Genomic DNA, 13,383 nt, shown 5'->3' with positions numbered 1-13,383 from the left:
TGGTGTCACTGCATTCCATTTCAAAATCCTGAGTGTCTGGTGGTGGTGAAGGCCTCTGGAAGAAAACTGCTTGGCACTGGCTCAGATTGGATAAAATGAAAATTATGTTGTCTCTAATCATCATGGGGCAAAGCATAGTGAACCATGAAAGCTGGAGCTTCATTGAGACCTTTATATTCCTGGACTTGTCACTAGTAGTAGTTGCCACAAGTCACCATACTAATTTTTGCTGAAAAGATTGTACCTGTGTGCAGGTCCTGCATCATTCCCTGCACTCCTATTCCACATCTGTTTCCCAGAGGGAGGTGGGAACCCCATATTTGGAGTTGCTCAAAATTTGACTGGAAAATGCCCCACAGAAACCTACTCTAACCTTGAAATTAGCCCTACTTTAAGAGCAGAGTTGGACCTGAAGATCTCCAGATGTTCCTTCCTTCCAACCTAAATTATTCTATAATCTACATTACCTCAATGCAAACCTACTGTAATTCTCTTTGTGGGCACCCTTCTGTAAGGGAGAATGCCATGACCTCTCTACTGAGCACAGAAAGCCAAAATCAATGTTTTATCTGTTCTTCATGCACTTGATGGCCACTTAGTTTGAGGCAGAGGGCAGGCTGGCAACTATCTGTTAATTCTTTAAGAGCCCAGGATGTGAAGCACAGTCTTAAACCAGCTACTGGTTTAACATTTCCTGTTGATGTATGGTGTACATCACATTAGGAATGTAAAGAGACCTGCTTGAATGCATGCTACTTTATGTTCAGTTTGCACATGCATATTAGGTCTCAGGTAAATATTTTGTCAATTTATTGAAAAAAAAAAAAGAAGGGATGAAATACAGCATCTCTTCATAGGATTTATAGGGAGAAACTGTGAATGCTGAAACTCGTACCGGTGGAATCTGAGCATTTTTGTTTTCCTTGTAGATCAAGCTTTAAGCAAGCTTTGGAAGCCTTGCCTCAGCTCTCAAGTGGGACTGACAGAAAGTGAGTACAATCACACCTTCTTGTCTCCTTTTAGTCTCTGGAGCCATTGCTCTTTACTCTTATAAGACAACTTTGTTATAAGAGGGTTAACTTTCACTGTATTTGACCCTTCTGAATTACAGAGCAGAAGCCTCTTTGGACAGAGTTAAGAATAAGCTAAGTCCTTGTTTATGACCTATTAAATTACACAGAAGAGCCAATGGCTTTGTGACATATCCTGCTTGACCATCCTAGTCTTATCAGTTCAATGTAGCTTTGTATTCGTCTTGTAATTTCAGTCTATTTTAGCCTTTCTTGTTAATCTTATACTTTCTGTGAGGTCCATTGTATTGTCTTACTGAATTTAGCTGCAATAAAAAAAATGGCCAAGAACAAAGTCCAGGCCTTTGCCAGCTGATACATGGGGAACTCTCAAAACTGACCTGTTTCATTTTAAAAACAAATAAGGGCCTCTGGTTCTTTCTTAACATCAGGAGGAGGAATTTTGGGTTCTTCCTTCTCCACCATGACCATCTCTGACAACCAAGCTGCTTTGCTGCATCCAACCTAGCATTTGGTAGTCTGTTTTACAAGCTGAAAAAATAGTATGGTAAAACTAGGACATATTTGTAATGAGTATAGTACTGTAAGTATAGATGGTTTGAATTTGAGGTTGGTTTTGTTGTACCTTCCTGTACCAAATCAGTTTTCACTTAACAGTCAGAATTTAGAATATTTTGTATAAAGAGACGGTTTGTGCAGCCCATGGTCTGTGGGCTGGACCTTCTTCCAGATGTCCTCTGTCTGTTTATTCAAACCTACTCTTTGCTAGCCACAACAAGTCTCAAGATATCTCTCTTTCTTACTTAGCTCTTGTGCTTTGTTGAAGTTAGAAATCAGTTTTGAGTAGGGAGAGTTCTTTCAACCCGGACTTTCCAAAACACCTGTAGAATTATTTTTCTCACTTAGTCACAAGCATCTGAGCTTCATGAGACAAATGAGAATCAAGAACTGCACCATTTTTACATCTGCCTCAGAGTTCTGAGCCCTAGACAGTGCAAAACTTGTTCTGTTTCCCAGGTCATTACATGACAATTGTCATTGTTCTAGGCAGCTCATTGTAATCTACATGTATTTGTGTAAAATAACACATTTGTGCACTGATTGAGAGCTGTTCATGTCTGTTCACTCGCAGTCATTATTATGATGCTAAATGATGAATGTGGACATTGTCATTTTCCAGAGGACCTGCTGAGGAAGGAGATACTGATTTTTGTGGTTTAAATCGTTGTTCCTGGGCTAGCTTGGACTTTTTTAACACACAGTGTAATTTTTTTCTGTTACTGGCTGTTCAATAATCACAGCTTAGGTGATACATGTTTGCCCTATATAGCTTGTTTTTGAAATAGGGCAGAAAGTTAAGAGATCACATTATTCCCTAGAATACAGAGAAAATAAAACACACAGCCAGAACTGTAAAACATCTTAATGCATCTCCATTCTTACCATAAATATTTTCTACAACAGACCCAACAATACCATTGCTCCTACACTTCTAGTTTGTGGATTATAATAAATATTATCTACTGCATCAAGTAACTTCTTGACAGCTCTATAGATGTAAATGAACCATTGTTATTCTCCAAAATGAACTTGTACATAGTTTATCAGTAAGGGACAAAAACACATGTTTGCCAGTGAATTAATGTTTCTCCTAGAACATCCATCCTACCATCTCTGATCTTTCAGCCATGATTCTTGAGAGAAATCTACAAAATACCTTCTAAAGACAAGGTTTAGAATTGAAATTCAGAATTCAGCTGCACAAGAAAAGCCAGAACCTTGCTAAGGGATATTGGATGGTAAATAGCCTGGCAGTTTCTGGATTTTCCTTACAAAAGTATCTTATGACACTCTCTAATAGTCCTTTTGCCAGTGTGTTTTACAAATATGTTTCTCTGAAGATGATGATCTTCAGCTGGAAGAAAAGCCATATAAAGGGCAATTTTATCATCTGGATAAAATCTCTGTGTCTAAGTCCTCCTCTGGCCACAGATGACCCTGACACGCTTGGTATACTTCTAAGTATCTATACTCTTCAGATATTTTAACAGATCCAATTTTAAGCCTTTTATTTAATCAGACAATGTATTTGAAATCACAGAGAGAATAGCCAAAACTTTTGGTAATTGTTCTCTTTACAGAATCTCCCAAAGCTGTAACTATTTTCCTTTTATAGATTACTAGAAGAGTTACTAAACAAGTTCAAAAGCAGCATGCACTTGCAGCTGACCTGTTTTCAAGCTTCGTCATCAGCCATGATGAAAACATAGACAACACAATGCAGACAAATGTGCTTAAACGTCACTCATTTTTTTCTGCACTACATCAATTCCTTTGAAGACTCCAAAGAAAACAAAACCAGTTTGGCTGAAAAATCAATTGAGATACAACTCTTTCAGTAATGGTATGGGGTGTCCTGCTGAGTGAAACTTTTGTTCATTTGTACTTCAATTAAATGGTTTTCTGTCTACTGTATTTCATTCTGTAGAGGGAATTAAGTTGGTTTTGTTTACATATATTTGTTCATGAAGAAATATTCATTGGTGTTCTGCAGTCTCAGTTTCATTTGTTAAAAATACCTTGAAATGTATTTTTAGCAAATGCCACCTTAAATTTGAGTATTACTCATGTTGTTCAGTGTATCAATCTGTTAATTTCTAGATGTAGACTAATACTGAAGTGACTGGAATGCTCAACTTCTATAAAGTGTTGAGAAGTATTTAATAAGCGTTGCCCCATAGAGCTGACTAATAACTGTCCAGATACCACATTAAGTACACTGCTTCTTTTGCATTTAAAAGGGTTCACTTTTCTGTTTTTCTGTTATCATCTATGGTTTTTAGTGTTTGTAAGTCTGATTTCTTGGGGGACTTTTATTTTCTTGCTTCTTTGCTAGTTAAACATGTCACTGCCTCTCATGTTTGTTTCTCCCTTCTACTGAAATATTGATGATAACCTTCACATTTGAAGTAAGCTCTACTTTCCTTGGCAATTAATAGAAAAGCGCTCCGAGTCTATACAATTAGTAGAAAAAATGTTCAAGTAAAATATTCTTTGGTATTAAGGAGTAGAATAGTTAATAGCCTTTCACATAATAAGGTGGTTAATAGCCTTTCACATAGTAAGGTGGATCATAAGATGTCATTTGTTTTGCTTCTTCCTTCTTACTCTTCTTGTTTTTTCTTGTTCTTACAGGCTTACTACCACTGTCTCTCTCCTGTTAGTCGTTCCTCTTTTCTTCTTTTACCACCAGTTACCAAATTTGTATGGAGGAAAATAGGGATTCAGGAGAAAATAATTTTTTTGCCATTGTTTTGGGGGGTAACGAGTAGGGTTAATTTTATAACTGAAATCATGGCTTGGAAGTAAATAATGCAGTAATAATATATTCTTTCAGTATTTACAGTCATTTTGAGTAAGATGTTTCAGAAGCAGTGCATAGTTTTCAAACGATTTTTTAATGTCAGCTGTTTTCTTTTGCCAGTTCAATTGTTGCCACTTCAATTACATGCTTTAGAAATACAGCATACAGTTCCTGTAATATGAGATATTGGAGAAAGTTTGATGTACATGTAGTTACTCCTTAAAAAACCTTTGTAAGAGCATGTTGAATGGGAGTTAGAAGCTTCATTATATGTCATTATCATTTAGCACCTGGAGCAATGTTGTTTTGTTAAATGTTGTCCATTCTAAGCTGGTTATAGTCTCAGTTGCTGGTATTAACTGAAATAGTCATCGAGTTAGCTCATTCTGTAAAAGATTTCACTTCAGAATAATAAAATATTAAGAAATATGGTCATAAGCTCTTCTTTAATTCCTCGCTTACCAAGACAGGTGATGTCTTTGAAATTTGCCAGTCTACAATTTCTACATTCGTATCAGACGTTCTAAATATTGAAAACATATTCTGTCATCTGTACTGAACTAACATATATTCAGGCATCTCTTCATGGTAATATCATTCTCTTACTCATCTTTTATGACAACAGCTTGTTCTTGTCTTTAAAACCTGAAATCAAACTTTTGTTCCATTGCCTCTCTGAAGTAACTTATTCTTCAGAACATCTCATTGACAGCAAACAAGAATAATGTGTAAGCGATCAAAATATTCCTTGAATTCCACCTGATATGAAATAAATGTTCACAGTCAAGTCAGAGCACCGTATTTCAATAAATTCACTTGGTGGATTAAGGAAGTCAATGAACATCATGCTGCAACAGGATGGATTGGAATCCCTCTGTGTGGAAGGAGAGTTGGGACTGCTGAGACTTTGTAACCAGCAGGCTGCAGTTCCTCTGAAAAGAAGATTACAAAAATCATGAAGTGGTCAGTGTGGGTTTTGCAAAAAAAAAAAAAAAAAAAAGCCTGTTAAAAGGTACAATTAGGTTTAAAAAATGTTATCGAAAGTGGAAAAAGATGGGGAGACCACATGAAAATATAGTCAGTTACAGCTTGTAGAGAAGAGAGGCAGCAAGGAAATTAAAGTAACAGAAGTGAAAGGCTACGACATTTAAAGCAAGGTAAATGCTGAAAACAGTACAAGAGAAAATTAATTATTACATGACCTTTGAACCTCTAGAAAAATCTAAAATCAATACAAATTGGAAAAAATATTGTCCTTAAAATAAAAACCTAGAGCTTTATTTCTCATATAAGAGAAGAATTAAGGAAGTAGTAAGGCTGTGAAACATATCTTACTAAAAGCAGGTAAAGACTTATGGGAAAATTTAACAATAATATGCTGTGTTCAGATATTCAGCCACTGGAGATGTTGAGACATTCTCCTATTACTGTATTTTGACATTTATTTTGAATAGTCATGAGTAGTTCAAGAGGTAGGCAAAGAGGAAATAAAAACCAAATGCTGCATCAATGTAATTAGGGAACAACACTGAAAAAAATATTTAAATCCCCCAAGAAAGTGACAGGAAAAAATGGGGAAAAATCATTATTTATCTGTGCGTTAATGAAATATATCAACAATGAAACAATGAAGCATGAAGACATCCTGCTCCTTCTCACTCACAAAATGTTTTTTCAATTGATATTCTTTAGAAAATGTGTATGAAATGTGCTCAGTGTCAAAGTTAATTGTGCTCATTGACACATTGACAAAGTTAATTGTGCTTTGACAATGTACTCATTGTCAAAGTTAAACACCTTCCTGTAGCTTTTTAAAAGCCACTAGCAGGACTATGGTTCTTTTTATATTATTAAACTATGTTTCATACCTGTGATGAATTTCAAGGATAAGAACAGACACGAGATGATTTGCGGATCGAGCAAGTTGTATTCTGTGTGCTAATCCCCTTGCATCTTCCTCTAGTTGCATGAAAAGAACCAGGACTCTGACCAGTTTAGTTTCAGTGTATGGCAGCAGAGATTAAAATAAGAAATCCATGCTGGAGAGTTTTGCTTTGCAGGGGCACTTCTGGCTGCACGATAATGTGTGACTGGTGCCATAGGTCCAGTCTCTCAACATTTGCCAAAGCTATTGCGTCTCCCTGAAGAGAGTATTTTATTGTGAAGGTGAGATTTGTTTTTGTTTTCTACCCAGGCAGATTTTTGCCATCCAGAACTAAGGAAACACTTCTGAAGTAACAGCATGTTTCCTTGCTCTATTGGTAAGCAGTGAGATGCAGATAGAATAGGACCCTAAAAACTAGATGTAATACTGTACAGAGCATGAGGCTGGAAAAAAAAAAGGTAAACATAATTATAGCTTATTCTGATTCTATTTTAGTTAAAAATATTCTTATATATGTTCAGAAAAAAACAAAGGAACCAAGAATAAGAATTGATTGTTGATATAAAGGAAGGTGTAATGGCAAATAATGTTTAAAAAAAATCACAACAGAAGAATTTCATGGAGCTCTTTGACTGCTGAGCCTACTAAAAGACATGCAGAAAGTCCCTTACTTGCAAAAGCCTAACACTTAGCTGTGCAAAGCCCTAGGAAATGTATCATAAAGTTATTCATATATTCAACTCCTTTTTAAAATTGAATGTACCAAAATTCAACTCCTCCTTAACATTGAATGTACTGATAAGACATTCTCTGTTTCTAATCCAAGAGAAGGTAGAAGATAGCAGTTTCCTAGATACAATTTTTGCCTTGTGAAGAAGGAAACATCAAGAATCTTTTGCCATGGTTACACACAATCTTGAGAGACAGTGCTACACACGGGATTTATGCTTTCAAACCTGCTGCCAGATGGTATTTAAGTCCACTCCAGCCAACATTGTTGGACATGTCCAGCTAAAATACTCTTGAAACACTGTGTTTTTCCTGAGGATATTAAATAATATGATATTGATTGTACCAGTGGATGCAAATACTGATCTTTGTGTCCAAGCAGGTGTCTGTACTCATAGCAATGAGGGGGTTTACATGTTCTACACACCATAAACGTAACTGCTATTTTGTTTTTTCATTCAATAATATCTATAAAAGTTAGAAGGAAAAGATCCTTAACCTTATCAGAACACGTTGAAACTGAAAATTGGATGCAGTGCTACTGCTGAAGCCAGAGATTCAGCATTCATATCTGGATCTTTAACACTGTCAAGCTTTGGCTCTCTGGATCAAATTAATCAGGTGCATCTTATCTAGGGACAGAAAGAGGGACCCCTGAGGGTACATAGCATCTGCAATCTGTTTGTGGTTGTTAGGAATTGCATGGCACTTAAAATTTTAGCATCAGTCAGGAGTTACTAATAGAGTCTGAGTACTGTCAAAACAGGCAACAGCATATGCATTATTTAACTACTAAGACACAAATATGATTTGAATTAGTTAGCTTCCAGTAGGCTGAAATATTTGGGAATTCGTTAAATTCGATGATAGACTTCAAATAGAACTTTGGCCTTTTGGCATTTCTGGTCTAGCCTTCTAACTGTAGGAGTTCTGGGTGACTACCCTCATCTGAAAATAAAAATAATTGTAACTTGTAAATTCATTTAAAAGATTTTTAGGAGAGAATCTGGTGTGTTTACAGTTCAAGGATGAAAAAATAAATAACAAAAAATCCTGCTTGAACTTTGTCCTTAGTTATATTCCAGCCTGTCTGTATAGTGATAAAGCAATGGTTCAATTTACCTGCTATGTCCTCATTAGCAGTTCTTCTATTCTTCTGTGTCAAATGTTAGTATGAAGTGTGCATACATTAGGTTGGTTGTAGTTAGGACTGCTTCTGCAGTGTTAACACAGGTCACTGTTTCTTTCAGCATTCTTAAAGCCATGAAAAAAGCTGGATGGTTAATTATAGGCAAAATTAATTTTGCACAAGCTGTGTTACGTGTTAAGGGTATTTTGGCTTCATGTGGTTGACAACCTGTTTTCTGACTTTGCATCACTTACTAGAGTTTTTTTGGCATGAAATCAAAGGGAAAACTAGGAGTAACAGGGAACACAGTTTTCATAAGGGAACACAACAGCCATTTCTGTCTTCACCTTTTTAAAGTTCTGTTTTTATATAATGCTGACAAGGGTTAAAAAGGAGATTTGGGCAATTCAGCTCCATTTCTCTTGTGCTGTTTGAGCTACAGAGCTCTAAACGCTTGTCTTTAATAAAGGTATTAAGAGAGCATGTCCAAAATGGTTTATTTATTTCAGAACAAGGTGTTTATCATGTAAATTATATACTCCTTTCAGTATTACTGGACAACCTAAGGGGGCTTTCCTTCGGAGAGTCATCAATTAAATCTTGAAGTTCTTCAAAATAATGCATCTTGATGAGTAACTTAAATGACAGAGTTTGCAACATTTATCGCTGCATGGAACGGCAAAGGAAGTGCTGCTTTTGGAGTAGCAGCACTAACAGATCTGCTGTGGGAATTTGGGGGGATCAAATGGCAGGACGGGGGGGGCTTCTGTATTGCACCTAATTACTTCTAGTCTGAACATCCAAGAAGACATCTGTGTTCCTTTTCTCTCATACCCTCACTATTTAAAAGTTTGTAGTAGGTTTTGTACAACTCGTGCAAGCAACCCTCCTTGAGACCATGACCAAGTAAAGGAAGTTTTCAGCCAAATTCCTTTTGAATTGGAACATTTAAACAACTTGAGGGAAAAGGAGTAAGACAATGGAAAGTTGAATCCAGCCTTATTTGTAACAGATGCTATTAACACATGCTTAGTTTTATAAGCCTATTCTGGCACCCTTTTGCCTCTTTCTTCTGAAATAACTTTAATAGTAAAAGTTCATTGCCAGTCCCAAGCAAAAGCACACAAATAAAATGGGCTGATAGTCTCAATATAGCTCATGAAAAATGCATTAAATACAAGGTAAGTATTCAGAATTATCTTTTCCTTCATTCCTGAAATGGGTTTGGGGCTGCAGGTAGAGGAAAGGAGAACTTAGCTTTATGCTTCTGGGCCTCGATGACATCTGTGTGGTGAAATTACTGCAGTTCTGGTGTGACTGCAGATAACCAAGGGGCTTGGTGTAGACTAAACCTGAAGCCCGGTATACCTAGTTATTTCTAAATATACATTGATATAGAAACAACCACAAGAGTCTTCATTTTGTTGGCAGGGGGTTTCATGCTGCAGTACTAATGCAGCAAAATTTTTGTGGCCACAGATTCTGCTTCAACCAAGTGGAGCACATGCCTCGCTTTTCTTGGTTCATAAGCAGATTTTTTAGCACAGAATGTCAAATCAGATAATTTATAAAGTAAAATTAGCAAAATGAGACAGTCTTTCTCACTGCTCATTACTCATTTTTTCTGATAAATTTCACTCATTTAACTAGATTGTACTTCTGCTCACAGAGGGGCTTCCCGTTCCAGCTTATCTTTTTAGATATTCAGTAGATAATTAAAATTCAAAATGTTAACAGTACTGCTTATTTTTAGAACCTGACATAAATATGGGTAGACATAGGTTTAAAAATAAATGAAGAGAGACTAGAGAGCTCTGAACCATTGGGGTTAAAAATGTTGGTAGACACCTGTTGTAACTCTCTTTACTACAGCATGTGTAGGAAAGGGAATCTCCATCACTGTCTCCTCAGACATCTCCATCCACCCATGCTGGGGAGCAGAAGGTGATACCTTGGTGCAGAAGGTGAGATGATTGTTTATAATAATTGAAAATGCTACAAAGCTGAATGAAACAAACCCCAGCAAAATTTTCTGTCTCACAAGGATAAAATCTGTTCTACATTTTGAAATTTCTAAAATCAGCAGCACAACTGGGCTAGTTCTGGTACCATCTCTGAGGAAGACATTTCTCACAGGCACGTCTTACCTTTGTGCTGCAGCATTGCCCAGGTTGACCTTTGTGGACTATTATTTAAGTGTTGAGTCACATGGGAAAACTGATTTCTAGCTCCTGTAGTCAGTGACAGCTTTACAAACCCAGGTGGTTCATGGATTAGCTCATGAGCAAAATATACAGTTTTTCTTATGGTCCCTTATATGTGAATGTTGAATCACTTTATAAGCGTTGATAAACTCTGCTCCCTTGGAACCCTGTGTGCCCGCACAATACGTTCTCTGTGTATGTGGTTTTCTCTGCCTGAGAGTACTCGTTACACAGACACACATGAATTCTGTAAATCCATACTTCAGTCCAGCCTTCTGAATGTAATTGGGGACCCATTTCATAGCACATCAGAACTTGTGTATGTACTTTTCCAGTACAAATCCCATCATTTTATACATCCAGCTTCTCAAGCAGATTTTTACATTTAGGATGGGATGTAGGCAAAAAGCAGCAGTTGAAGAGCAGCTGTGCCACATGGCACCTCCTTGCCTGTGCCTGCAGTTCCTCAACGTGGTGGACATGTGCCTGGTTCCCATAGTGTTGGTGGGGGGAGGTGGGGCTGTGCCTTCCTGATGCTACCTGTAGTTGAGTGCTGATGATGAGCTACAGGCTGCCGCCTGAAACATAACTGCAGCCCTAGAGCTGAACAGCTCTGGTGCCCTCCTACAAGCCAGGGTCTCCACATAGATGCCACAGTGTGGGTCTTCAAGACAAAACTGTGGGTAGAGTATATGTGCAGGAAGAAGACCTCTAGTTTTGTGTCCTCTCTTGCCTTTTGCAGCTGTGTCATAGCTTCTCTGCTGTAGGTTGTGCTATGGAGGGAGTCCCGATTCCCATGGTTTAAGCTGTGCAGGAAGGAATTGGTGGGCAAGAAGCTCCAGCAGTGTGCACTTGCAGACCAGAAAGCCAGCTGCATCTTGGGCTTCATCGAAAGCAGCATGGCCAGCAGGTTGAGGGAGATGATTCTACCCCTCTGCTGTGCTCTCATGTGACCCCACCTAGAGTACTGTGTCCAGCTGTGGAGTCCACAATATACGAAATGTTGGAGCAAATTCAGAGGAGGGCCACAAGGATGATCAGAGGGCTCCTCTGAGAGCACCTCTCCTTTGAAGACAGAGTGAGAGTTGGGGTTGTTCAGCCTGGAGAAGAAAAGACTCCGGGAAGATCCTATAGCGCCTTCCGGCACCTAAAGGGCGCCTGCAAGAGAGCTGGAGAGGGACTTTTTACCAAGGGCGTGTATTGACAGGACAAGGGGAAATGGCTCTAAACTAAAAGAAGGTAGGTTTAGATGAGATATTGGGAAGAAATTCTTTACTGTGAGGGTGGTGAGACACTGAAACAGGTTGCCCAGAAAGGTTTTAGATGTTTCAAGTGTTCAAGGCCAGGTTGGATGGGGCTTTGACCAATCTGGTCTAGTGGAAGGTGTCCCTGCCCATGGCATGGGGGTTGGGACTCGATGATCTTTAAGGTCCAAACTATTCTGTGATTTTATGAATGAGTCTATGAATTTAAGATTTCTTTGATCAGAATAAAGGAGCAGAGTGGTGTTTCATTGCCTAAAGTGAGAACTGAGGACAGGTAAAGACTGACATTTCAGTTTTGAAGACTGATGAAGTGTTGTGGCTAAGGACTGTTTAAAGACAAGCTTATGTCTTCTTGTGACTTCTCTTAACAACTCGTGTAGATGCTTCTTCGTGCAGCTTATATGCTTTTGAGACACCTTGCTAAGGTGCTTTTCTTACAATGTTCAGAATGGATTCTGCTGCAGGACTGAGGCATTGCAAAGCTGGAAACAACACTTCAACTCATGGCTCTGAGTAGTGTGAGACTGCTGTATCACCATCCTGGCCCAGCTTTCCACCTTTGCCTCGAATTGATCATCAGTTGCATCAGATCACTGAGCAAATGGTTATGAAACACAAGAGCTGCCACAAGGAAGAGGGTAAGGGCAAGGAACATGTGGTCTAGAGCTGGATGGGTCAAGAGGAGCCCTGCTTGTGGTGAGACAAAGTGCCCAAGGCTCCCCTCCTGACATGAGATCAGCCTTGGTGCCTCCCTTATGATCATATGCATTAATGCAAGAGCAGAGACATGAACCTGAAAATCTTTCTTGAGCAAAGTCATGGTATGTCTGGTTGGCTCATACGTGGCAAGCCATGCTTGATATTACAGTGAAGGCAGCATTGCTCTCACTCAACTGCCACGCTCACATGCAATCCATGAGCATACTGAAAACTCAATTTACAAATCAAGCATAGCTTCTAGTAGCACTCTGAGCCTTTGATCTCTGATTCCTAATGCATTTTGCAGGAACAAGCACCAGAACTTGTGAAAACCAACAGACACCGCCCATCAGCTTTGACAGTCCCAAAATCATATACCTGGCATTAGCTATAGCAGAGTTGTCCCATCAGGTATGCCACTATCTCCCCAGGAGATGCAGAGCAAGAATGTGGCTCACCCCCAGCAGCCAGTGAGTCAGTGCCCATGGCAGGGTTGGAAGTGAGATACTCAAAGCCCTGGGCCTCTGCTCTACCCAGCAGACCGCACCCTCCAAGGTTTCCTGCCTGCGGTGAATTGTGTCAAGTTTTATCTGCAAGACAGGTTTAAAAGGAAAAAAAGAAAGAAAGAAAAAAAAAGCCCCCAAAAACAAGCAAACAAACAAACAAACAAAAAAGACCAACCCAGTACTCATGAATGAAAAACTACCCAGTCTGCAAAAGCTTTCTCAGCCTTTTGAGGAGCAGCATGTCACTTAAATAACCAAAGAAATACTGTGGGTTTCCTCTCTGTCTTAAGTTTGACTAGCTAGCTTTTACCAATGATAGCGAGTGATAAACACTCACAGGCAAAAAGGGTTCCACCTTTCTGGGGAGCCTTTTTATCAGGTTGACCACTTCGGGTTGAACAACTCACAGATTTTGGTCTAAGCTTGGCAGCTCCATTGTGCTACAGAAATGAGGGGCTGGTCAAACACACACACCCTGCCCCCCATATATGCCTTTATTTAAGAAAAGCAAAACTAATACAATACTAGGGCTGTAATAATCAGTCTTGTACATGGTATGGTCAACATGACT

The 13,383-nt window shown here is 38.7% G+C and overlaps 1 protein-coding gene across 4 annotated transcripts in view; it reads left to right on the top strand.

Moving 5' to 3' along the window:
* The window catches only part of EXOC2 (exocyst complex component 2), a 124,923-nt gene extending 120,099 nt beyond the window's left edge, over positions 1-4,824 (top strand). For 3 of the 4 annotated variants that reach the window (XM_051799508.1, XM_051799509.1, XM_051799510.1), the window contains 2 exons: positions 930-989; positions 3,208-4,824. In XM_051799508.1, the coding sequence (XP_051655468.1) occupies positions 930-989; positions 3,208-3,301 (154 nt within the window). In that variant the 3' untranslated portion in view covers positions 3,302-4,824. The remainder of the gene's footprint in view (positions 1-929; positions 990-3,207) is intronic. The other variant, XM_051799511.1, reaches the window with a different exon arrangement.
* Positions 4,825-13,383: the final 8,559 nt, after the last annotated feature.

The sequence above is a fragment of the Manacus candei genome, unplaced genomic scaffold (genome assembly GCF_025592945.1).
Source record: "Manacus candei isolate 608988 ecotype Guabito, Panama unplaced genomic scaffold, ASM2559294v1 h1tg000049l, whole genome shotgun sequence".
NCBI lineage: Eukaryota > Metazoa > Chordata > Aves > Passeriformes > Pipridae > Manacus > Manacus candei.
This window is presented reverse-complemented; position numbering and strand designations above follow the sequence as displayed.